The sequence below is a fragment of the Phalacrocorax carbo genome, chromosome 1, assembly GCF_963921805.1.
Source record: "Phalacrocorax carbo chromosome 1, bPhaCar2.1, whole genome shotgun sequence".
NCBI lineage: Eukaryota > Metazoa > Chordata > Aves > Suliformes > Phalacrocoracidae > Phalacrocorax > Phalacrocorax carbo.
The window spans coordinates 124645014-124672356 of record NC_087513.1 but is presented as its reverse complement, the minus strand read 5'-3'; the positions used below and the strand labels follow the sequence as shown (position 1 = coordinate 124672356).

The window sequence follows — 27343 nt, the reverse complement described above, 5'->3', positions numbered from 1 at the left end:
AGTCTCTAAGCAAGTCCAGAGAAAGGTAGCCTGCGCTGAGGCTCTTCTCTGACAGCCATGAGTCACACAGGTTTTATTCCACCTCTCCAGCTCTTACCCTCCCTAGCTGTTCAACATCTTGCTTTTGGTTATGGATCAGGCGAGCATTTGCTCTGGAGAGCAAGCTTCAGTCATACAGATGCAAGAACAAGCTTGCCGCTTACTCCAGTAGGTGCAGGACCAGGCCTGTAAAAATATCGCTGTGCTCTGAAGTTGTTAGCACGGCGCAAGGCTATGCTGGGCTTGCTCAGGCTCTTCAGAGCTGTGAAATTCTGCAGGGTCCCACAGGGTGTTGTAGCTCTGCTGGAGACACACCGCCATTCAAACTGCCCTTCTGCTACTTTCTAAAGCCTAAAAAGATCTTTAAAGAACACCATATGTACATACACTTCACCTCTATGGAAGGGAGACAGACTTATGTCAGTCATTTTGGGAGGAGATCTGTATTTCTCTGGCACCGTGGAGAACGAGCCAGCAGGAAGCACGTCTAGATGCCTTGCTCCTCCCTAGGGCCTGGACCTTGCCAAAGGATGGTCCCTCTTAATCTCAAAGCTTCCTCCAAACTACCATTTTGCACTTTTTATTGCAGGTTTGTGAATTGTGATACCACAGAGGCAAAACATTCAGAAAATTAAACTCCCTTAATTTTTTTTTTTTTTTTTTTACAAATACACTTGGGATAAACGTCTTCTGGCTTGTGACCTCTAAAATACGCTTGGGCAATTTCCCATATTTTCCTCTTTAATCACAAAAGCAAAATGCTTACTTTTTTTTTTCTTTTTTCTTTTTTCTTTTTTCTTTTTTCTTTTTTCTTTTTTCTTTTTTCTTTTTTCTTTTTTCTTTTTTCTTTTTTCTTTTTTCTTTTTTCTTTTTTCTTTTTTCTTTTTTCTTATATAGTGACATGGTTCCTGGGGCTGGGGACTCTGCAAGAGTGCAAAATATGAAAACCAGCCTATCTAGAGACACATGTCCTCAGTTTTGGCCCAAGCAGAGAGAAACTAGCGAGGCTTGCATGTACCAGATAAGAGGAGTGTTAGCTTACATTTGGAAGCCTCTGTGGACATGGAATTACTGGAAGATAAATAATTCTAGTGATTATCAAAGAGGATCAGCAGGAATGGCAACTCAGACCTGAGGTGGCAGAAAAAGATGAGGCTGGGAAGAGGTAACTCTCCTGTGCATTCTGTATTATGTTTCAGCATTGAGAGTGGCATAAAGTAGCAATACATTTTTTTAGCCCAAAACCTGACCAGTTATGTTACTTATTTTATCCTCTGTATCACAAGGAAAAAAATAGTCTATTTCAGCAGTTTATATATATTTAAAGTTATATGTAAAGGTGGTAGAAACATGTCTGAAACAGAACTAGGGACATGATTCAATGGTTAACTTATTTCCTAAATGAATGAGAAAGGAAACAGGTTGCTGCAAGATTCTGCTCTCACTTCCTTATGTGAGAAGACATAGACGCTGTCCCAGAAAGAACGGGGCCATTGTGCACGCTTGTCTCAAGCAATCATGGGTAACTGGGTGGAAAATGAAGGACTGTCCATCTTCGTTGTTGTAAGTACAATCTTTATTGTGATTTGCCTCTAGTGAAAAGTTCTACAGAGAGTTGTACTAAGCAGTACTTCACTGTACCAGTGAAGGTCACATCTGGTTATTCAGAAACTAAGGCAGCAAGTGCAGTGAAAAGCTTCAAGAGAATCATTTTTAAGGAGCTCTGTCTGTTATCTCGATTGCTGTAGGCTTCATTGTCAACTGAGAAATTATCGTATGTTAACTTTCATTTGCTTTCTTTGAAATATGTAAGTACCTGGGGTTTTTTGGATGCAACAGTGACTAAAAGAAAACAAATAACAGTACATCTCATTTAACCATGTGTGCTTCAACAGAGAAAGCAATTACAACAGCAAGCCTTTCTTGCACTTTTATAGGCAAAAGTGGATGTAACTGGCAGCATTTGTATTAGAGTCAGATTACAGAATTTGGAGCAGAGATTCATGAATCCTGCATTAAGACAACTAGTATTTGAACTGAGTTTGTAGGCAACTTGCATAGAATAGCTGTGAAAGTAGGTTAAATCCATTCTGAGCAAGATTTAAAAGTACCCAAAATCCCAGACACATTTAAAAGTGCTAAAGAGTAAGGCAGGGCAGTCCTCCTTGGAGAAAACTTGGTCAGAAGTCAGTATTTCAGTGTTTTTTAAACTTCACAGTGTGGTACAAGAGCTATAGGTGTACAATTTTATACAGATATAAATATAAATAATGCATAATAAAGAATACTACTAATAAATAATTATATATAAATTAAAATATATACAGTAATACATAATACAAAATGTAATAACAATTAAGGGATTGTTGCAAAGCGTGATTAGTATATGTAAGTACTGAGAGGAAGAAAGAGAAGGGATAGAACTTCCATATTTGTGGTTTCTGAGACATGAACATTGTTATTCAGAAAGGTATTTCTGCTGCTATGAACAATCGATACTTACGTATTACCTTTACATTGTAGATATGTAGCTCTGGTTTAGGAACATAACCCTGGCACTTCAGTGCTTTAAAAAGGAGCAACTGTGTTTGCTGTCACCTTCAGTGAATTGAGGAAATTGAAGCTGCCAGGAGGTGAATTCTGGCATATTTTTTCCCACCAGTACTGAAAAATTAAAAGAATTAAGTGAGAGACCCTTATTTTGTTCAAATAAGGAATTTGTTTTTAGAGTCTCAGAGCTGTAACAAGGTCAGCTAATAGGGAAGGAAACCAAAAAAGTCACTGACAAAGAAACCAGCTAAAAGGACAGTTCACCTTACCAAAGTGTTCTGCACTGTCCTCTGCAGCTTTGCTGCACACTGACTAGGTACAGGGTTATCCAGTGCTCGATAGAAACGGGATAACCACAATTTCTATTGATTTACCCCAACAAAACAGAACCATGACAGCCTTAACCCCAGCCAATGCTGCCTTCACTGGCCTTAGCTAAAGAGCATGGGTGGCTGCCAATTCTGCAACTCAACCCAAGTTGCCAGAGGGTGTCACAGTGTTTTTCAGAAGGTCCATGTTCCATATGGGTCAACACCAAGAACTGTGAGAGACCATCAAGAATCATGCCAAACTTCTTGGTCATGCTGTCAGGCTATGGTACATGACAGTGGCACACTCTCACTTTAAATACATATCCTAAGCATTTAATCCCAAGGTGAGCTTAGTTTTTTAATGTTTTGGGGATTTCCCATATACTGCCTTACTCTGATGGAAATCCCTTCATTTCCCTGTATTTATGCCACAAGAGTAAGATATTTTCAAGATCTAGACAAATCCCAAGTTTTTTACAGAGTCAGCTGGGCCAAAGAACTAGCAAAACGTATGGGTTAGGAGGAGTGAGACACGGTAATGTCACAGTTTTTTGCATCCTTAGCTTATAACCAGAGACTGGGTTTTCTCCCAGTTCTCAGACTCTCTGTCCTCTGTTTTCATGAACCACCTAGTATATACACTTAGGCTGAGGGTGCACTTGTACAGATTGGTTTCACTATGGGGTATGAAATCAGCCAACCAGCTCCAGAAGGGCAAATGGCCAGATCCACTATGATTTCTGTGGCTGGGCAGGCTTGTAGCTGCCTTATATAGCTTTGAGAAGGACTAATAAATTCTCTTTCCCTAAAGAACCTGCACAGTAGGATATGCAAGTGTGAGAGAATACTGCAGTACAGCTACGAAGAAGTCCAGTGTTGGGTAGCCTAAACACTACCAAAGTGCCTGTGTTGAATATTTCTTGCAGGCTGATTTCATACCGTCAGAAAATATTAGGCCTTAGGTGTAATTTAGGTCATCTGTATTTAGATCTCAAGCTTCTTGGTCCTAAGTTTTCCTATTACATAGGTTAATATGTCTGAGGAACCACCATTTGGAAGAGGCCCTAACCTTTAATGATGTTTGGAGATTCAACTAGACTCACAGACTTAGCTAAACACCTGTAATATGATGGTCCCTATAGAATCAGAGAATCATTTGGTTTGGAAAAGGCCTTTAAGATCATTGAGTCCAACCAAAAGCCTAGCACTGCCAAGTCCATCACTAAACCATGTCCCTCAGTGGCACATCTACATGTCTAAACCCTTTGAGCTATGCAAAAGTTTCAGCTACTCATTGCTCTGTTTTGGTTTACTGCCACTCCTGTACTCCTCTGTGCACACGAGAGCCCATTTCCACCAGAAAAATTCCTGTCACCCCTGCTGAACCCTTCCTACCCTGCAGTATGCCTCTCTGTGCAAATAGGAGCACAAGGAACTAATTTACCATTATCTGAACTGTGCAAATTCAGATGTATGATCTCTAACAACAAACTGTAAGATTTCCTGTTCATTTCTCTTTCAGCTTGTGTGGCTGGGGTTAAATGTCTTCCTCTTCTGGTGGTACTATCTTGTCTACGATGTCCCACCAAAATTCTTCTACACCAGAGTACTCCTCGGTGTAAGTACAAAGCATGTATTATCTTAACATTTGATTGAGCAACAGGTTCATGTTGTGGTTAAAAGTCAGGTGCAAGCAGATAACTGAATGCAGGCAGATGCCCAGTATTTCTGAACAGAAAGCTGGTAAGCAAAATAGAGAGAACCCATTCTAAAGATGTTTTCTGGTAACTATTATGCTTCTGATAATTAAAGTGAACGTGCATTGTGGCTGCTTTATTAAGCAAAAGATTAATAAAATATTGCCATTGAACTATTGTGCAATCATTTCCCCATGCAATTATTTTTCATAGGATGAATAGTTTACAACACTATTAGTTCTGAAGAGCAATCATCATTCACATATTCATCAAGCGTGTGAGTAGTAGTCAAGTAGTGAAGTGATCCTGAGCCCTGGGCTATTCAATATAACTCAACTGGTTAATGCAGCATTATGTGTCCTACCATAAACTTGCTTCCAAAGCTACCATGGGTCATGACCAATTGACAGAGAAAATTCATTTGTTCACATATTTTAAAAGCCTGATCACAGGCATAAAAATCAGTGTAAGCTTCAAATTACAGAACGTGGCACTTTGTAAAAGTTTTGCAAAGCCATGGTTTAATTCAACAAAGCATGAAATCCCATTCTGCACATGGATTCAGATCTGTGGATCAAATTCTGTCCTTTGCAATCATGGTGCAGTTGCCTTTGAAGTCACAGAGAGCTGTGCTTGGATAACTAGGTCTCAGAGTAACCCCAAGTCAGTTACCGTGATTTGAAACCTGAAAGGGTCCCAATCAAGGCAAGAAGAACATGTTTGTCCTTCAGCATGTTTGGATTAATATAGTCATTATTCCCTCCTTTCAAACAGTCTTGTCAAACTCTGAAATCATTCAGGATGTTAAGAGCAACGTTAAGGAAACATATTCCTAAAAGATGAGGCAACAAATTTCCCTAGACTGCCTTTACTGACAACAGAGAACATAAAACCACTTCCCTCATAAGCCCTCCTTCTGTCTACCATAACCCCACAGCCAACCAAAACCACGGCAGTGAGACTTTCTTTACAGCCTTTGGACAGTAAACTCTACTAATGGCTTAGACTTGTATCTGTGCTTGGCCATTGATTGTCAGACACAACAGGAAACTTTTTGTACAACCGTATTATTACAAAACTGGAAATAGAAGGTGTCTGTCTGAAGGCATGTGTTCTGTCTGCATACATGCCTCTGGCTTGGCCAAAGCATGACTACTTTAAAATGCGAACGTTGTTAATTAACTCTAGATCTCACATTCATGAAAAGTTGTGATCTAATGCATAAATAAAATCTGTGCCTATCCATGTCCTGGATAATGTTGTAGGTAAGTCATTTAATAATGGCATCTCTCCAATTACAGCGTGCTTTGGCTCTGGCGAGGGCTCCTGCAGCTTGTCTGAATTTCAACTGCATGCTGATTCTGCTGCCAGTATGTCGAAACTTGCTCTCCTTCCTCAGAGGATCAAGTGCGGTAAGATGAAGAAAGAATTTCAACATTTATGAAAGATAATAACCCAAGCAGCCTTGCAAATATACCGAGAAACTTCATCCAAGTTCCCCAAATACACTGTACTTTGGGGATGTCCTCTTTTAAGAAGTAGATAAGCCTGGAGTTTTGCTATGAGCAAGACTAGGGTCTATATGCCAATGGGGTATCCAGAGCTCTGTTGAGAGGTTTAGCCTTGAATTAGCCTCCTTTGCGTCTCCCCTTTTTTCTTGCTTCCGGGCATCAAGCTGCCCTGGATGCAAAGTCCTTCTTCTGGCTGGGCAGCAGCCGCAGGTGGTGCTTACAGACATTTGCCTTGTTTGCCACTGATACAATCTGCATTTATAACAGGAGAAATTGCCCCACATCTTCTGTCTTTGCAACTTCAGTTCTTAAAGTAAACGTAGTCTTTTACAGACTTTCAGAATGGGGCTTTTTTTTCAGCTGGTTCACATATTACATTCTTTCTTGGCCCAGTTGCATTTCCATCTCAGGATGAAATAGTTCGCAGACCTTTTGACCATTTCTAGCTCCCAAATGCAAATGTTATATACAGCACTGATGAATCACCACTTAGAAAAGGACAACTGATTCTAGGTGACTGCTGTATCCCACTGCTGAAATCTAGATCTCGGGCTGTTACAGCAGAAATACTGCAGACAATGCATTCCATGGTGCAGTGAAAAGCGACATTCTCCTCAAGCTCATGAACTGTCCTTCCAAATATATAGTGATTCTTCCTTTCTTTCTAGCCTTTTTAATATACACATGGTCAAGACCACCAGCTCATAGAAGTTGGTTTTCATCTGTAAATCTAGTATAAATTCTTTCATGCAAATGAGACAGCCTGCGGGAGCCGAAAGAGCAGAGCAAAAGAGGAAGCAATAATTTAGATGCAGTGTTTCAAGAGTCCTTCATAGGGAAAGAGAGTGGGATACAAAGCAATAAGAAAACAATCAGAGACAACCCAGGCTGTACATCCATCAGTGTGGCTGTTTGTCGCACACAAATGAGATGTGTATGCCACATTAAGCTCCTGCCTGTTTAAGGCATAACCCTTAGAAATATAAAGTCAGAACTACCCACAACAGGCTTTCAGTCTTGTGATGTACCCCTTCAGATTCTGGGATGCTACAGAAGCAGACAGACGTACACGACCCCACCACCCCACCCCACCCCCCCCCCCCCCCCGGTATGTAAAAGATAAAAGAATAGTAAGTAAAACTGTAGGGTTAAATTTGTTCTTCCCCTGCCCTAAGAAAGATCAACTAGTATCTGCCAAAATTCAGAGCTGACTCCCCAGGCTGCAGAACTCAATAAGGAACATAAATTTAGTAAGAATTAATGTCACCATTGGATGAATGCAACTGGAAAAGATTGATGAGCTCATTGTCTTACAAGGCCTTCATGAGGTCTGAAATATATTCCATGGGGGTCAGGCTGAAAGGTTGGGCAGAGGTCTTCTGACGTCAAAGCAATGAAAGAGCTGAAGACACTTGGAGACATTACTGGAAGGCTAAACACTGATTCCAAGGGCTGAGAATTGTACTCCAGCTGTGACTTGGTACTACTTGTCCTGAATTGCTCATCTCCTAACATCTATAGCTTAACTTTTCTAACATCAGGATCTTGATGAAGCTGTCCCTCTTACCTCAGCAGACAAGCTAAAGAATAAGTCCATCTGCCCTGGGCACTGTGGTAGAGTCACTCAGGCTACACCGGGTTTGCAAGTGAGAGCCATGCAGAGAGCTACAGCTCCATTTCTGCTGCCTGCCTGCAGCTCACTGTCTTGCTGGCAGTGCTAGGCTGTATGAGGAAGCGAAGGGCTCTAGGGATGAGCAGGGAGGGGAGGGAGGCACATAAAATAGGACTGTTAGACAGTCGGTGTTTGTTTAACTTCAGTTGCTTTTTGCAGTAAAGCTCTACCTCAGGAAGAAGGTAATTTTATGTCTTAAGCAAAATATGCACAGCCCAGTGTGTCAGTGGTAGTGTCAGGACTGGGGTGGTCTTAGTGCAGCAGAACAGTTGCTTATGCTTGTTCTGCTGTTGCCTCTAATTAGCTATGCTCTGCAAGTAACACCTGTGAGGATCCCTTAAGAAAAATCAGGATTTTTAAATGTCAGATAACTTACTGAAAGGACAGTCACCTTTCCAACAGCTATGTCACTGGGGTTAAGGTGAGGGGAGCATCAATCCCACTGTGCAATAGGAAAGTGCTGGAAACTCTTGCCCTTTACATCCTGCCACCCAGAAATCATATGCTACAAAGTTATTTGTTATTAATTAACAGAACAGCTGTGTTGTCTTTGCCTTTTATTGCTGTGTTCATCATTGTTGTTAATAAGCCTCACTACTGAACCTAGCTAGAGCGTTTTGCCATTGCTTGGCCTTCTGCTACTTAAGCAGAAAGATCAAGTGGTTTTTGCATGGCAGTCAAGCAGACTTGGCACTTCCTCACCATGCTACAGCTTATTCTACAATCTTTTTAATTGCGTCTCAAGATAGATGGTACAGAGAAGGCCAAATTTCTCCTGGCTGTTGTTATAGCTTACTGAAGTCATTGCAATAGCCCCAGAGTGTTAGAGTTTGCTCTTTAATCAATGTCACAGCTGGAGAATAAACAAAGAAAAGAACTGTTTCCTCTTCATCTCTTTATCTGTACAGTTAATACTCATGGAATATTTGGAAATGGACTGGTATGGAAGAGTAAGGCCACTGTTGGTGTATCTCCACTAAGTAAAGAACAAATCAGAAATTAAATTGTTCTGGTGTTTCATCAGCCATTCTTGTTTCACTCCTGGGTGGTTGGGATGATTAACTCCACTCTATTAGCTGGGAAGATACATTACCTTTCCCTGATACCTACAAAACTAATGTCCAGCAAACACTTGGGAGAGCATTTTGGTCTCTCTTACTTTGTGGCATGAAACATCTACATCGTTCTTGTGAGAAAATGTTTTTGTTAGTTTACATAGTATTTTCTTCCCTTTGCCAGTCAGCAAAAGCAATATAAAGATACAATACAGGATAATAATGATTTCTACTGTGTGGAGACAGCAAATGCTAGCTTCACAGGAACTTAAAGTTTTAGGAAAACTCCCACTGACTACAGCACTATTTAGATGGGGACTGTTAGGAACCCTTCATCATTTTTAATGAAAATATCATTCTGTTTTTCTGAAGAACCAACTTCTTCCGTTTGTATCAACAGAGACTTTTTATTTCTATTTCTCTTTGGGTAACTCCAGCAACAAGTTCTAAGTGAATGCCCAGCAAGTACACCCAGTATTTTAGGGAAGGAATCACTTCCTGCTACTGACTATAAGAGACTAGCATGTTTGGGGTTGGAGGTCCCTGAGACAGTCACACCCAAACTTTACAGTCCAGTGTGAACAACAACAGGATCCTGATGCTAGGTGGCAACTTGAGACCCTAGCAAAGCAGTCACTCTGCCATGGCAGACTGTGATCTCTCCTGTTTATAACATGTAATTTAACACAGTTAAGATATATACTTTTGTCATACCAGATGTTAAGTTTTTTCCTCACTTTCAAATGCTTTGTTTCAGTGGGACATATTAAAACATAATCTGTTATTGCTGTATTCTGAAGTATGGGGGGAAATATTGTTGTCTATATTTAGGAATTCTACGTTTTTACTAGCAGTGCCACCAACTGTTGCACTCAGGTCCTCTGTTTTTGTCCTTGCATTTAAATAAGTATGCATAGACATCACAAATAGTCTTCAAATACTTTTTTTCTTCAAACCCAAAGTGCTGCTCTACCCGTGTCAGGCGACAGCTGGACAGGAACCTCACCTTTCACAAAATGGTGGCATGGATGATCGCCCTTCATACTGGTTGGTACTCAAATGTTTCTTTGTTTATTGTTTTTCTCATGCATTTTACACAGAATCCAGGTGGGATTCAACTTCTTAAGGATATGGATAGAGACTTGATTTCAGTAACCCAAAGAAGTCAGCGTGTGCCAAGGCTTAAATCAGTTTCCAAATATTATTCTGCAACTGGCAGAGAGCAAAAGATAAATAAGAAAGAATACGTTTCCCTTGCACCATTGGCACCATTTATGACGCTTAATAAAGGGTGTTTTGTAATGCTTTGAGAACCAGATACGCTGGCTTTAATTCTTGTTCAGACTTATTTCTTAGCTGGCATGTCTGAAACAAATAATGGAAATTATGAAAGAAAATTATATAAAAAGCTTGGACAGGCCACCGAAATGTCTTTGTATTTTATCTCTCATTTCCTAAACTAAGGATTTTATATCTTTGGGGATTTTTTTCATAAAATTTGTCACTTCTCAATGCAAGTACTTTACAAATCATATATCCTAGAACAGTCTTCATACCAGTAGATTCCTGGAGCTGAGTAGGTTCCCTTTCTGAGCTGTGGCTGAAATCTCACCACCACTTCATAGAAAAGGAACAGGGTGATGCAGTTAACATAAGGCCACAGAGGTGGTCTTCAGCAGTGATGGATTGTTTAGGGGTGTGAGATCTGTACCCATCAGGCCCTGTTTTGAAGGTAAGTGTCTGGTAGGGGAAAAATTTTCAAGTGTTGTATGGCTTACACCTGCAATAATGTGTAGTAGAAGTAGAGTGAAACACCCCAGCTCTACTAGGTTCAGGGACACGTCCAGCTCATGAAGAACATTACTAGCATTGATTAGCAATACAGCAGAACAAAGCAGCAGTAGCAAATGTGACACCAAAGAGATCCAGATTCACTTCTTGGCTCTTCTACAGAGATCCTGGATGATCCCGACAAATAATTTAAGCCATCCCATGCTTCAGTTTCCCATGCATTAGGGTACTACTACTTGAATTGTTGAAAGCCTCTGTTGAGCAAAGACGTGCTGGAAACCTCCCTTCGCTTCTTTCCTGCCACCACCCAAAAAGATGTAAACAGTAGGTGGTAAAGCTTTAACAGTACAACATGTCGGTGATCTGAAATTGTGCTGAAGAGGGTGAGAGCGGCAAAGGTCTTAAGCTGCAGTTGACAAATGTTACAAAGTTTCAAATATTACCCAAAGCCGCTGAGTACCTGTCCTGTGCTTAACCCTGATTAGTCCTTTCCTGTCACTCCTAGCAATTCACACCGTTGCACACTTATTCAACGTGGAGTGGAGTGTGCAAGCCCGTTCTGAAAAGCAAGGAAGTCTGGCAGGTGTGCTTTCTAGCCTTGGTGATAAACCGAAGGAAAGCTATATCAACTTTTACAGAGGAACTATTGGGGTAAGTGACATCAGGCTGTGAAGAGTCGTTATTACATTTGTTTAGATGATCATATAAGACTGTTTGAGCAGAGTGCCAGTTTCTGGTGTGCACAATCTGGGTTTGGGCCATCTTGCAGCAAAAGCCTGTATAATTAGTTCTTCTATATTTGTCAGTAATATTGTTACCAAATTTTGGCAGTACTTTGAACTTTTTCACCTGAGGATTTCAAAGTAGCTTTAAAACATTATGTAAAAACTAATACCCTGTAAAGCAGTCTTCTGACTAAGGTAGACATTGCATGCAGAAACATACACAGAAATCAATGCAAAAGTTTTTAACTTGGGCTGCTTAAGCTCTGTTTAAAAAACCCCCAAATAAGGAACTTCCCCATTCGTCAGAAGCACCGAGCATCCGATCTCTGTATCAGTTACGAGACCCACAGCTGCACAACACCGCTGAAAACAAGAACTTTCATTTAGCTCCCTAAATATGGATGCAGGGCTCCACCCCTTAACAACAGAGCTGTGCAAATGTGTTCACCTTCCTCAAGCCCTTACTGCTCAGCCGTGGCGGTGTAAGACACAATGTCCAGTGTGTGAATCAGTGCAAAACCCTTTCTCACTACTTACGCTTACGTTAGTAAAGGTAAACCTGCAGTGCAACAAAAATGGAGTGGGATTTTTGCATTGTTGACATAAATATTCACAGAGGATGACTTAAAGACTTTCAGTGAGGTAAGGGATTTGGCGAGTGAGATAGACTGATGGCTCTGCTTTGATGCAACAACTTCCTTAGACCAATGTGTGCAATTATTTCACAGAATCCTGTGGGGGGCCTGTATGTGGCTTTCACGTACTTGGCTGGTCTTACTGGAGTTATCATCACGCTGGCCCTCATACTAATCATCACATCGTCCACCAAAACCATCCGAAGGTCATATTTCGAAGTATTTTGGTACACCCACCATCTCTTTGTCATCTTCTTTATTGGCCTTGTCATCCATGGTGCTGGGTGAGTATTCACACTTATCACACAGTATGTGATAACTATTGTATCTTAATGTAAACCTTTCTACACACATAAGAATGGGGACTTAAGTCACTAAGCAGCAGTTATTCTTGATGGTAGTGATGGGCCAGTACAGACTCTGAGAGCCAAAGGCTCTCACTATACATGCAACAAGCTACTCACATGCATGAGGCTTTATAAGACTCTGGCATTCTCAAGCTCACTCGTACTCAACTTCATCTGATGTTTTAACTGGAAAGCTCTTTTCCAAGGTTCCTGTTTCTAATTGTTAATTTATCTTTCTCTCCTAAAAGGAATTGAATCACACACATGCATGTAAGGAGACCTCAGCATAAAAATGATACAGAGTCTAGGATTTTTTTTTGTCAATCAAAACTATAATAACACAGATTTATCTTTCAGACTTGGATGAACTGTTAATATCAGCAGCATCTCAGAATAGATTTTCAGCTGTTGCAGCTCAAATATAGGCAACTGTAAGTTTTTGTAACTTCCAAATGACAAACATCTTTTTCCACTGTTGGCTCATTCCATACCTTCTTCTGAAATAGCTGAAAAGCTAAATGAAACCATTTCAGCGTTATGCAAACACAATTTTAGCACGTAGAAAAATGAACTTTAGTTCCACTTTAGAAAACTGCAGAACAGATGCATAAAGAAAAAAAAAAAGACTAAAGTATCCAAGTCCCATTTCAGAGTTCATAATTATACTATATTGTCCATTTTAAAGGAAATTCTAGGTGCACTAGAAAGTGTGCTTTAAAAATACCCAGCAAAAATGAGTATTCAAAAACACTTCCTCTCAGGCCAGTAGTACCAGAAAAAAGACAGAAATGAGAGTATAACAGGAAGAACAAAAATAGAAGGCAGATGAGAATTGCCACCAGCATATTCGTCCATTCCAACTTCCAAAACAAGAAGGAGAAAGTTTGAGCAAAACCTGTTGAAGGAAAAGAACAAGTAGTTCATGTTTCCTGCAGGAAATACATAATTACTGACAAAATGTCCAAACTTGCCAGTAGTTACTACACAATTCTATCAGAAAGCAAGTGTTGCTCTTTCTAGAGGCCAGTGAGGAGCATCTATTTCATAAAAGTTGACTTTTAATTTACTTGGATGTTCAGTATACTTCCACCATTTTAATTGCACTGTACTGAAAAGACAAGAGGTCGGGCAGCAGTGGGGTTGAATGCAGTTGTCAGAGAAGTTCAGCTATCCTTTGGAAGGAGATAAACACAGGAATATTATTATCTGTAGAGGGACGGATGCTTTCTGGCTGTGAAATCAGTGGCCTCACGTATTTGTCTTTAAAGGCAAGAATGACATTTTGAGTTTAGAGAGAGTACTAATACACTAAAAAATATTGGACAGGCTTTTTACAGTCAAGGAAGGCCTCTCAGGTGTACAAAAACGGATGTTATGGAATAAGTAAGATCTGACAGCCTTGAAGTAACATGTTACAGAGAGGCATAGGTGCCAGTTTATCTGAGACAGAAGGCATATATATGTCATACATATATATACACACATACATATATGTATATATAGAAAACTGAACCAAAGATAATTAGTAGATTCGAAGGGTCTGTTACAAGCTGTTACAGCACTTTTACAGGACTGATTTTTTTTTTTGTGCATGAGCTATGTGTCACAGACAAATGTCCCAAACTTCTCATCATAGTAGGTGTAAAGAGGACAGAGATTCAGATCACCCTGCCTCGAAAGCTAAAGTAAAACTTTCAGCCAAAAAAGAAGTAATTAGAAGGCTACACTACTGAAAGCTTAATTAGAGTACTGGATGAGCATCTACGCTAAGTAATAAGGAAAAATAAGTCTTTTCTTTCTCTTGGACAGGGTACTGGCATTGTCAAACCTTGAGTGGAGCACAGGGCAAGGCAAAAACCCCCAGGCCCAATTTCCCTTAAGCAATGGGGTGAGGAGTGGCAGGAAATGGGCTCCTCCTGTTCCCGTAACTCATCCCAGAGGGCGGCTCAGCTGAACCCATGGTCACTAGTGGGGAAGTAAACTGCAACTGCTGATGTTCCTGCAAATTGCAACTCGTGATGCTCCTGGGACAGTGTCATTCCTTCCCTTTATTTTTCAGGCAGGATATTAATCAAACCTTTAATGAGGAAGTTGTTAATTAGTAACATTTATGAGCGGTGCAATCTTTTAACTTTCAAGAGGCTTTCTAATAATCCTCTGATAAATCTGTCGCTTAAAGCTAGGCATATATACAACTTAGATACCAGGTTTGTTTGAAACATCAGAAGCATAGTCTAGTTCACAGAAACTGAGCTAGACAAGCAGAAAGAGAAGTCATGGGAAGAAGATATCAACAGAATCATATTGGCGTAAAACTGAACAGCCTGATCAGAATCAGACCATTTCTAGGGAAAATCAGCAGATCTTAATGTGAATTTCTCTATTGTGACTCTCATCCTACTAATTACCATCATTTTTGGGACCCTCACACACCTCTGAGGTTGGCAGGACTCCAGTCAGAGGCAGGAAATAGTGAACAATATCAGAATATATTTTTCCCACTCCAAACTGAAACTGTCTTTCAGCACTAGCTCTGTCACTGGAAATACAGCTGAACCGGAACAGTCAGGCTTCTCTATAATAAAAGAAACAACAACAAAAAACCCTAACCAAGAAGGATATAGAGGCCAGACCATCAAATGACATAAGTTGGTATAGCTGGCATAGCTGCTTTGCATCAGAAGCATCTGTGTTTACTCACACCAACAGAAAAACTACTCCAACAGCTTTAGAATCATAGAATCATTAAGGTTGGAAAAGACCTCTAGGATCATCACGTCCAACTGTCAACCCAACACCACCATGTCTCCTAAACCATCCCCTGCAGTGCCACGTCTACATGTCTTTTAAATACCTCCAGGGATGGTGACTCCACCACCTCTCTGGGCAGCCTGTTCCAATGCCTGACCACTCTTTCAGTGAAGACATTTTTTCCTAATATCCAGTCTAAACCTCCCCTGATGCAGCTTGAGGCCATTTCCTCTCGTTCTATCGCTAGCAACTTGGGAAAAGAGACTAACACCCACCTCACTGCAACCTCCTTTCTGGTAGTTGTAGAGAGCGATAAGGCCTCCCTTCAGCCTCTTCTCCAGACTAAACAACCCCAGCTCCCTCAACCGCTCCTCATAAGGCTTGCTCTCCAGACACTTCACCAGCTTCGTTGCCCTTCTTTGGAACAGAAGGGTCAAGGAAGAATGTATGTTGGAAAGGGCTCTCTGGATTTCTAAGATAAACAGAAATAATTTCTGTACTCGTCACTAGGAAACGGATCACCTTGCCCACTCCAGGTTTTGTTTCTATGAAGAAAAAGGTAGGATAAATCTGAAAAGAATGAAGCTTTCCTATTGTGACCACTTCTTGGAAATGGTAGTGGACATACCTCTCAGTTCCTTGCCTGATCTTGTAGTCAATATTGTCTCCTACAAACATTCCTCCCAATTTTAGGCATTTTAGTAGCAATTTTGTGGGTTTATTAAAGCAGTGAAACTCTATCAAAGCTGTACAACAGCAGAAGTCCACAACTCCACACAGAGTAGCACATAAATGGAATAATGATGAGGGACAAATACCTTCATTTTCATTTCGTTGCCTTAATGATTTTTTTTTATCCAGGCGTATTGTACGGGGACAGACAGCTGAGAGCCTGGCTGAACATAATCCAGAGATATGCTACAAGAACTTCACTCACTGGGGAAAGAAGGGGGCTTGCCCAATCCCCCAGTTTTCAGGGAATCCTCCTATGGTAAGAACAGTTGTCTTGAGTCTAAGTCCAATTTAAAACATTTACAGTTTGCTCTTTTTGTTCAATAACACATGCACTTGCTGCAGAAAATCAGCTGCGTAACCCCCAGTGCTCTTCAGTGGCAGCTTTCTTTACTTAAAGCTATAGATTTTGACACAGTGGATTATAAGCAGACCTGAGTCTATACATTCAGAGCTTTACTCCACATTTCTCTTAGTTACCTTAATGTTTAGACAGAGACAAAATCACTTATGGGAAAATACCTTGCTTTAACTCTAGTAGCAACTAAAACCCAGCTGCAGCTCTCAATAGAGAAAGAAATTCCCTCTCTGACCAGAAGTAATTGTGAAGGTGTCACATATCTTCAGGGTTCTCTACTCTGGTTGATAAGGAGCCTATATTACTTGAATTTCACGGCTGCTCATAGCATTTCCAGGACTCAGTTTAATCTAAGTCGCCATCTTCATCATCTGACTTCTCATTTTATTCTGCTTGCAGACGTGGAAGTGGGTAGTAGGTCCCATGTTTCTGTACCTGTGTGAGAGGTTGGTGCGGTTTTGGAGGTCACAGCAGAAGGTTGTTATTACAAAGGTATGTGTTGATGCTATGCTTAACACTGGGCAAAACATTACCAATTTTCCCAGAAGGTGCAGCAAAGGCAATGGCTCCCACACGACAGACGAAGTTATCAGTGAAAGGCCTCTCAGGAATGTTCTGACTGCTATAATGGAAAAATAATGCCAACCTCTGACATCTAAATGTAGCCTGTTTCTAAAAGAGAGCAAGAGGAGGAAATTAGTTAAGGCACAGGACTGAATCTTAGGAAAGAGATTAATTTTCATTGTACTGACTGAAAAATTCCACAATGTAGAAATTCCACAGCCTTAAGAGTATTTAAGATACAAAATCTTTGTTTTCAAAACTACCCAAATGTTTAGGAATTCTGATTTTTCAGCAGAACAAATGACTCCTGAAAAGGAGAGTTCGGGAGTTCCTATTTTGTGCAGCCAAAGTTAATACTGTGCTTCCATTCTCCATGGTGTATTGCAGAGATATTAACGCTGGTTCTGAAAGTCTGACAGACAAATTACCACGGCACTAAGCTCCAACATATAAAAACTGCCCTGGCCTTTCCCAGTGTAATATCCTCACATGGCATTGTGCTGCATCTTGTGGACATACCCTGTTCAGGTTGTAGCAGGATTTGGGAGATGACATTAGATCTCTCTGTTGTGCCCTGGCATCATGCTGACATGTAGGAAGGCTCCTATATACTAGTGTGCTTTTTGGTAATTTTACCAAAATATATCTGAGCCATTTCTACACTGTATGTCTATGGCATCTGCTTAGTTCCCTGTTGGCAGAAAATTTATTCCACAATCCTAAACACTATCATTAATATGTTAATAGACAGAGAGACTTGATTCTCCCCCTTGCAAATCTCTTCTGAAAATTGAAAATAACCTTGGCAGACAACTTTAGGATTAAAAAAAATCACAGTGACGGCAATACTAGCCTTGCTCCTAGAATATTGCTTCTATTTATTCTTGGCTAAAGATGGGCAGAATGCAACTGCCCATCTTGTACATCCAACCCCGCTATAACACAAAAACATAAGTTTCCAGAGGTACTGTCTATCCAGTTCCCTATCTGTATGATAGCCCTATGGTTTTGCCCCTGTATATACTATCAAATTCATTAACACTGTGCTCTGTGCCACTGTGTAAGGCGCGTCTGGAATTAACAATGTGCATATAAGATGTGCCAATGTGACCTGTCCCTTTTAGAGTAATTGCAAGCATGGTGTGAAAAAATACTTCAGCCAAAACTTCAGCATCTTCTGCAGTCTTTCATATGGCTGTCAGGTGCTGTTCATCACTCCCAGTTCTGCTGGGAACAAAGTTTCACCTGCTTTCCTTGCTCACATAGCAGAGGACGATGTTAGTGATAAAGGATATAGATATAGCCACTGAAGAGTGAAGACAGACTTTTTCTTTTCCCTTTTTTCCCCTTGCCCCTCTCACTGTAGGTGGTCATTCATCCCTTCAAGACAATTGAGCTCCAGATGATGAAGAAGGGCTTCAAGATGGAGGTCGGGCAATACATTTTTGTGAAATGTCCAGCAGTATCTAGACTGGAATGGCATCCATTTACATTAACTTCTGCTCCAGAAGAAGATTACTTCAGCATTCATGTCCGTATTGTAGGGGACTGGACAGAGGGCTTATTCAATGCCTGTGGATGTGATAAGCAAGAATTCCAGGAGGCGTGGAAGTTGCCCAAGTACGTACAAAGAGTCTCCATGGTAAAGTCGCCCAACACCTATGACAGTCTAAATTTTTCTCAACCAGTTTGGTGGCACCTGTAGTACAATCCTTAACTACTTCCGTCATAGATGTGGGCCTTAGATGGCTCTTTCCAGTTTCCTTCTATCAACCACACATCTTCTTTTGCTCACTAGTATTCAACCCAAATGTGCATTGTAGCAGACAAATACCTTACCTTTTTGTTGTTATTTTAAATGGTGCTAATAAATACTCACTATTGATTTATTAAGTGTACATTCAATTTCAGAATAGCTGTGGATGGCCCCTTTGGAACAGCAAGTGAGGATGTATTCAGTTATGAAACTGTTATGCTTGTTGGAGCAGGAATAGGTGTCACCCCCTTTGCATCTGTGCTCAAGTCTGTCTGGTACAAATACTGCCATGATGCGACCAACTTAAAACTCAAAAAGGTACGTGTCCTCTTTCCCAGAACCCATGTAATTGTTCAAGGGCCCACAGTCCAAATCAAAACAGGCCCAGCAAGGGTGGTCTGGCTCCAGACATGCATGAGTCCTAAAAGGAGAGTCCAGTTACCTCACAAGACTAGCAGGCAGGGCAGTGGGAAGGTCAAAAGCAAAAACATAATGAAAGGAGAAATAGCCTATGAGAAAAATCACGCATGCAAATCCTGACTGTGGTACTGGGGATTTCCACGTGCAGTGGAGATGCTGTTCAATCTGCATGAGAAACATAAAGCCCAAGGCACTAATACAGCAAATATTGCATTCCTTCCCTAAGCACAGAGAGAGCAACTTCACATCATTACTGCTACCATCTTCCTCTCTCCTCCTGCCCCTGGAAACTCCCTCTGCAGAGGTGTGGGGTCACACTCTGCAGTTATAGTCATACTCAGTGAACAGAACTGGTTTTGTTACCTGCTTTAATTTACCTTGCCCACCAGCAGACAGGGAGATAAGAGTCTACCTCTAAATCATTAATTTATGTCCTAACAAACTGGTTTACAAGGATGTAATTGGAGAACTGAACTAAAAAAGTAACCCACTGGTGAAAGAGAAATAGGAAGATGTTTCCTTGCTCTTGCAGTTACTCATTCTGCTCCACAACCTTCCCAGCCTCAAAACTGAATAGCTGTGACACCAGCCTACCCATCTACTGAAGTGGTCAGGGCAATTTCCACAAGAACTCTACAGTCCTCATTCTGTCAGCAGACATAAAACCAGAAACCATAAGTGCGTATATCCCCTGAAAACTCACTCTTGTCTCTTTCAGATCTATTTTTACTGGCTTTGCAGGGACACTCATGCCTTTGAATGGTTTGCTGACCTCTTGCAATCTCTGGAGGCTCAAATGCAGGAGAGGAATAACGCAGAGTTTCTCAGCTATAACATCTACCTTACAGGCTGGGATGAATCTCAGGTAACAACACGGTGGGAAATATTGCTTCCATATGCAGTGAGGTTGATGTTAGCATTTTATGTTTTGATAAATGTTCAAATGGTGTTTATCGTGGACCTCTGTCTGGCTCTCAGCGGTTTTAAATGCAGACAGGTATTATCTATCGTAAGTTACATGGGATCAGCTACTGATGTGCACTCTGACTTCCTTTCTGGTTTACTCTGTGCACTCTGGGAAGCAGTCTTTCTTCACAGCAGCAACCTCAGCTGATCATGCAAGTATCTCTAACAGCATTTGGAACTGGAGAAGCTAATGCATGAGGTTTAGGCAACAGCAACTTACCTGTTTCGGGACTCTCATGAGTTCTCTATCTGATCCCATGCACGTAGGTCACTGTAGGGGATACAAAGGAGCTGCTCCTCCATGAGCCATTTTTTAATGTGTGATTAAGACAAGAAAGGTGCTGTAGCTCAGGCTACACACAGGCATCTGTTACCTATGCAATGGAAAAACAGAAAGGAAAGAAGAAAAGTCACACAGTTCTTGCTGGGGAGAAAGTTACCTGTAACTTCTTTTGCATATAAAGTGCTTCAGAACTCTGCAAGGCCTCAACTTATGCCCTTAGCCACATCTTCTCCTCTTCCTGGCTTTGCTTAACTTAGCTGGTCTAGGTGAAATTTACATGGGGAGGGTGGACAAGACCTCCTCAAATGGATCAAACATTCCAGAGGTCAAACTGGCAGGACTTCATTAAGGTCAAGGGAGTTATATTATTGTATCTGAAGGGAAAGTTTTGTTTTAATTTACAGCTTTGTTTTACAGTTCTTAGACTAAACCAGTTCATTCCAAAAGAAACATAATTAATTGCTGTGTTTAATGCTTCATAGCTTGAAACTCTTGAGGTCACCCAATCTGGGAAAAAGGGGGAGTTAGACACTGATAGTCAGGACTTTACCAATGTTAGCTTTCCTTGCTAAACACCATAAATTCCACATTCTTGGTTTGGAAATAATTCAGAGCGCATTGACTTTGTTTTTTTTTAACAGACCATAATGCTGCAATATCTAACTGTCTTTACACTGTCCTTTGTGTTTCATTCCCCACAGGCCACTCATTTCGTAGTGCATCATGAAGAAGAGAAAGATGTGATTACAGGCCTTAAACAGAAAACCTTGTATGGAAGACCGAACTGGGAAAATGAGTTCAAAACTATTGCGGGGCGACATCCTGGGTAAACCTGTACAAATCAAACTTCCTCTATCTAAATGCCATAATAGCACAATCTTAATCCTTTGGCTGATAAAGTTTGAGGAGCACTTTTTTCCTGACAATCTCCAAGTATTTTCTGTCCTTGTTTTAGCCAGGGACATGATCTATGGTCTTGACCAAATTGTTTTAACCTACGATTTTTTAAAAAATCATCCCTTTTTGGTGAGGTACTTCATGGAGTGTCTAATTACTAGCAGAAATTTTAGAAAAAAAATACCCCATCATTCCAGCTGAAATAGATAGGAATACCAGGTGATGTCTAAATACCTCCAAAAATACTTTTCACCTCAAAAAACAAATACTGAATATGGATGACCTTTATCTAAGCACCCAAGATTAGTAGGAAAAAAACCAGAACAGTTACTTTCAAGACTTTGTGAAGCTCTATTTCCTTGATTCCACTGAGGTCAATATACCTGTCTTCACTGAATTCTGCTGAGCTGAGATTTAGCCCACCATTTGTTTTAGAAGCAGCAGTAAGTGCCTTGCAAGTTTTAAGGAGTTACAGGTTTTAAAGGGCAGGTATCTAGTTCCATTTTAGTTCCTGTAATTGAGAAAAAAAACCTTGCACCTACAAAACATAAGATTGATTTACATGAAAAATATCCAGCTGCTCCATGCCTAGTTCCTGACCATATTTTCATTTTCTTAACAGCTCCAGAATAGGTGTTTTCCTCTGTGGACCTGAGGGCCTAGCTGACACACTCAACAAGCAGAGCATCAGCAACTCAGAAGCTGACCCACGAGGAGTACACTTCATTTTTAACAAGGAAAATTTCTAACTCCTAAGCACACGGGAGTCATTCAATACAAAGTCTAAAGACTGGATCTCTTCTTCTATTTGGAGTCTGGGAAGGGCAGACCAGCTTCTAATCTCAGCTACACTAACGCAAAGCCCGTTGCTTCTTGGGAATTATTTTGGCGCTGTGGTAGAGTAAAAGAGTCAATTTTTGCCTTAGGGAAATACGCACTGCCCTCCACGTGCTGGCAATTTAATGGAAATCTATTTTCTTTGTATTTCTGAGGGGATTTCCTCTCAATTAACTGCCTTTATCCTCCTGTTATTCATAATGACTCCTGAAGGGTCTAGGCAGCCATATGCATTTGGGACCCAATTCACACTGATAAAGCTTAATGCTATTAAGCAATAAAGCATTCTAGCATAATGCTTGCTACTAGGAGACAGCTTATCCTGGCTACAGCCAGTCCCTGGAATGAGGCGGGGTTAGGGAAGGGTGACTGGGAAAGATTGTTTCTTACAAGAGGAAAACTTCTTTGTGCACCAGCATCTTTCAGATTTCCAAATACAAGCATAAACATCTTGACCAAGAGATAGTGCAGGCAGCTGAAAAGCAGCCATTCCTCTTTAGGAAAATGGAGAACTGGAAAGGAACCACCTGGGTTTCTGAGGGCCACCCCAGCTGCAGGGGGGTGATGGGAACAGAGTCACACCAAGTCCCACACCTGGTACGTGAGCCATTGCTCGGCTTCTTCAAACACTCTCAGTTTCACATCTTCAAATTCGTGGTGCAGGGATCCAAACAAGAAGAGGTTTTGTGTTTTCAAGACTGCCATTTCCGATTTTCAAGGCTGAAAAAACTTACTGCTAAATGATTTAATGGGTATTTTCTGAAGCATTCTTAAATGTATACAGTTCTTTAGCGCTATTGTTCAGCTGTTCCTCGTTGATGGTGAAACAGGTTTGAGAAAGCAAAGATCATGTGGGCAGTATCTGGAATAGTTTCTGGTGTGTACAAGACACGCATACACAGCACAGGACTTCCGTATATACATTGCAGGTAATAGGTCTTAAAAAAAAAAAAAAAGAGGAACCAAAACTTTTAATACCAGCAGCAGAGAAAAGTATTAAAACTAGCAGCATAGAAAAAAAAGAAAAGAACAAGGGCAAAAAGCCACAGTTTAGTATACCATGGGTCTCCTGTTCAGCCTAGTCACCTGCTTACTGCCTTTTAAACTCTGCAGCCAAGCCCTGTGAGATCTACACAGCACGAGACCTTGCTGACAGGTTCTTATAGTCACAGAAGAAAGCAGTGGCCTCCTCCTGCAATTTCGGACAAGTTTGTGTAGACAACTGGTTGCATGTAGCATATTTTACGCCTCAACTTGCTGGACAGGATTTGTTCTCCCTTTACATGATTTTTAAATGTTATCCCAGCACTCCATGCTACTTCAGAAGGACAGCTTACCAGTTTGTATTAATTATCAGTTTCTGTGAACTGTTAAATGACACAATGAGTTACATAACATCTGAAGGGGAGGAAGCCACAGGTGGTGAAAGCTAGCAAATATCAACTCTTGGTGGGGAACTTTGCATTTCTTTCCCTCAGAAAGGCCATATTTAAATCTGCAAAAGTCTGTTTGAAACACACCTATTAAATCAGAATAGAGCTTAAGCAGAATTAAAGAAACCTTTTCTGTGGAACAAAAAAAATTGCTACTGAAACATAATAAGGCTCTCATCCTGTCCGGAGAGCACCGAAATATTTGGCTTTGATTTTAATGGAAATACAATCAGACTTCTATGCTGTTAGATAGCAGGCAAAGAGGAATTGCAAGGGGTCTAATAGAGACAGCATATTTATCATGTGAAGAGTCTTGGAGGGAGTGTACCTTAATTCACCCATTAATTTTCTAAACATTGCCATGTTCGTTCTTAAAACCCCTGGGACCTTTCCTTACTCAGTCAGTTGTAATGACACTCCCTGACCTGCTGCGCACTTGTACCAGGGGTTGTTTGTTACCTGAAACTCAGGAAAAGGATCTCTGTGCTTATTACTAAACCACTGTCTTCCTAAAACATACAAAAGAACAAGCTTCTGAGGGCTTCTCAGTTTCTTTCAAAGGTTTGTTGTATTAAATCCTGCTGAAATAGCAAGCCATGCATTATCAGTCATGGTCTGTAAATGAAGGTTTGTTTTTTTTAAATCTAGGATACATGAGTGAAACAGATAGCACTGAAATACAAACATAAGAACCAGACTAGCTTGAGTCCTCCCTACTCTTCAGCAAAGCACAAAGGGTTGTCAGTGTTTTAAGTCAATGCTGCTGTCTTCCTGGGTGGTAAAGGAGTAAAGCCCTTCTTCCAAATGCTTGCCTGGTTTATAGTTCTTCAAAGAAGTGGTTTAACTGGTAAGCCACTTTAAACACAGGCCTTTTCTTAACAGAACATCTTTTACAACAATTGCATTAGATATAAAGCCCATGCCTATGTTAAACTCTTAGACAATTGTGGCTGCAACACCACCCCACCACAGCTTCCCAGGCAGGGCATACAGTGCTCCTCAATCACCCAGAGAAGGCTAGGGCAGCAGGCTACAGGTGAGCTTAAAGGACAGTCCTGTTTCATGGCCAAATGCCACTGCTTGCAATCTGACCATCGCTATCGGCTGGTCCTCCCGCCAAAAATTTCCTCCTTCCATGTATTAGGGGATTTTTCTCTCTTGGGGGCGGGAGAAAGTGTCACTTTCACAATAAACCGATTATTTTGCTGTCAAATGCCTGCCCTGGAAAGAAAGGGTGGCTTCTCACCTTTGTTTGAGGTGAGGAAGGAGAAACTGCATGTGGTACTCAGCAGTTTAGGCAATGCTCTCTGGCAGCATGACCCTGCTGCAGTAGCACCAGCAAGGTTTTCTGAAAGGCAGGGAGGTCTCAAAGTTGCTTCTGCGGACAGCGGGGAGAAGCAGCACAAGGGGGATGGCAGTGAATGGACAAAGGCAGGACTCAAGGGAACCCCATGTTTCACTGACGAGGGTCAGTTGCCACCACAAAACTCTTCCTCCCGTCTTTACTAAGCTCCTGATTAGCTGGGTGCCAAAGTAAATTAGCTGTTGTGCTTGCTCTGGCAGAGCTCTACTGCTGCCCACAGCTGCCGGGGTCTTCGGGCACCCTCTGGAATTTTCCCCACTTCCAGTCGATCTGTACACTACAAGCAGCTCTCCCATTAAGGCTGTCCTTTAACAGTAACCTTGGGTCCTAGCTCTGCCTCATCTGCAGAGAGGACTCTAAAAGAGGTAAGAACCTCTTAGTGCTCCTGACACCGCCAGTAGACACAGGAGCTCAGTCTGTGTGAGATGCACTATTGAACTTATTCTGTACCTGAGTTTACAAAGTGGACTGATTCCTGACCTGTCCTTCCATCTGGCTCCACGAATTCCCTATTCAAATGAAAAACGCTCTGCTGATGGCAAGAAAAGCCAGTTGTTGCTGGATTACCACTTCAACTAATGGAAAAAATTAGGAGTTCAATTCAAAGTGACTGAAGAGAGAAGTTGGTCTCACTTATGGTCTCAGCTCAGCATGTTTTCCTTCCCTTCTTATATGATATTTTCTCTGTCTTCCCATATGTAGTCATCTGAATTGAGCACTTAATTCATCAATAGCCTTTATTACCAGTCCACTGTAGTTAGTCTTGCAGTTAAGGACCCTGATCCTCTGGGGTGCTGGGCAGCTATGGTTTCCATTGGCCTCATCTTGATTTTGGAAACTGGAAGGGGGCTGTAGAGGGGGCATGGCACCTGGTCATAACCAGATAATACATTCAAGGTTGGCCTTGATATGTACTGGGTCTCATCTAGTCCTCCTCCCTTCCCTGGCACATACTTGCCAAGTGTACACATGGGCAAATGAAATCAAAGGTTTTGTATGTTTTAACCTACAGTAAAAATGCTACTCTGCCTGTTCACCATCATGTATGTCTCAGGGAGAAACCACCTGGATTGCAAAACAGGTCTTCCTCTTTTCAGTCTTGTAAGACTTTCTCTGCTAGGTGGGGACTTTCTGCCTTTCAGTCCTCAAATGGTGCGTTAAAAAAAAATTAGAAAAACAAACAAAAGCTGCCTGTGAAACACAAGGTACTTTTGAACAAACAAGAACTAATGTTACAGTCTCATTATGGCACTTTTTCTAAATATCCTGCTCTGGTTTTGAGTGTTCTTAGCAAATTAATGTTGATTGTTCTTATTTTTTCATCTTTCAGTGAGTTCTTTGGAGAATTCATAGCCAGGTGTAAGCCCTGAAACCTCAAACACATGGTTGTATATGCTCAAAGGAAGTTAGGAGCATACATTAAGATGCTGATGGTTATAAGCATTGGCAGGTGCTGGTTTTGGATGGGATAGAGTTAGATTTCTTCATAGTTTTGGATTTGTGCTGAAAACTGTTGGTAGTACAGGGATGTTTTTGTTATCGCTGAGCAGTGCTTACACAGCATCAAGGCCTTTTCTGCTTCTCACCCCACCCCACCAGTGAGTGGGCTGGGGGTACACAAGGAGGTGGGAGGGGACACAGCCAGGGCAGCTGACCCAAACTCACCAAAGGGATATCCCACACCATATGATGTCATGCTCAGTATATAAAGCTGGGGGAAGAAGAAGGAAGAGGGGGGTCATTCAGAGTGATGGCGTTTGTCTTCCCAAGTCACGGTTACGCGTGATGGAGCCCTGCTTTCCTGGAGATGGCTGAACACCTGCCTGCCCATGGGAAGGAGTGAATGAATACCTTGTTTTGCTTTTCTTGTGTGCACATGGCTTTTGCTTAACCTATAAACTGTCTTTATCTCAACCCACAAGTTTTCTCACTTTTACTCTTCTGATTCTCTCCCCTGTCCCACTGACAGGGAGTGAAAGAGCAGCTGTGTGATGCTTGGTTGCCAGCTGGGGTTAAACCATGACAGCAGGATCAAGATCCTCATGTCTGACTGTGTACAACAGTGTCAGTTCCACAGACACAAGACAACGTGGTTATTTGTCATGAACCACACATTCATTTTTGCATTTCATACGGACCCTAGCAACCCACCGGTCTCATTTACATTCATACATACAAACCAGCCCAGACTAGCAGCAAAATTAATTACAGTAGAGTGGAAAAGTGTTGGAAGACTTGCTGAAAGCTTACAAATGCTTTCCGCTAACCCTATTCCCTCCCTTTCCACCGGTACCCTTCTGCCTGGCCAACCTGTGTATCTCTTTCTCTCCTTTCATCCTCTTCTACCACTTGCTGCTGTTGCTCCTTCACTTACCCACTCCTTCCTGCTCCCCAGGCCTGCAAGCTTCCTGAAAATCTCCAGCTCCCACAATCTTTTTGCCAGTTTTGAAAGTAATTGGGCCCACTGCAAGTGCAGGGAGAGGCATGAGGGCTTCGCTCTGAACTCCAACCGGCGCAGCGTATCTCGCATAACATGATTCAGCTGCAACCTCCCCTGTCACTACGAAGAGACCAGGGCTGTAGCCACCTCTGCATTGCCCAAACAGACTATTTTGGTCTCCTCCCATAATATCCTCTCCCCCTGCTTAAT

At 41.5% G+C, this 27343-nt stretch overlaps 1 protein-coding gene across 1 annotated transcript; it reads left to right on the top strand.

The window, feature by feature from the left end:
• Positions 1-1501: 1501 nt before the first annotated feature.
• LOC104039881 (cytochrome b-245 heavy chain) lies at positions 1502-25729 on the top strand. Its single transcript, XM_064473421.1, has 13 exons — positions 1502-1602; positions 4423-4518; positions 5899-6009; positions 9798-9882; positions 11132-11277; positions 12080-12270; positions 15946-16075; positions 16574-16666; positions 18105-18358; positions 18650-18812; positions 19633-19779; positions 20865-20989; positions 21683-25729. The coding sequence occupies exons 1-13, from the start codon at positions 1558-1560 to the stop codon at positions 21807-21809; spliced, it is 1713 nt and encodes a 570-aa protein (XP_064329491.1). The 5' UTR covers positions 1502-1557; the 3' UTR covers positions 21810-25729.
• The last annotated feature ends 1614 nt before the right edge of the window (positions 25730-27343 follow it).

What these genes read in the sequence shown, in the direction of transcription:
- LOC104039881 (XM_064473421.1), top strand. Translation starts at nt 1,558, where the DNA reads ATGGGTAACTGGGTGGAAAATGAAGGACTGTCCATCTTCGTTGTT. An exon ending in ACACCAGAGTACTCCTCGGT is followed by an intron (nt 4,519 to 5,898) that starts GTAAGTACAAAG and finishes CTCCAATTACAG; the next exon opens with CGTGCTTTGGCTCTGGCGAG. An exon ending in TCCTCAGAGGATCAAGTGCG is followed by an intron (nt 6,010 to 9,797) that starts GTAAGATGAAGA and finishes TCAAACCCAAAG; the next exon opens with TGCTGCTCTACCCGTGTCAG.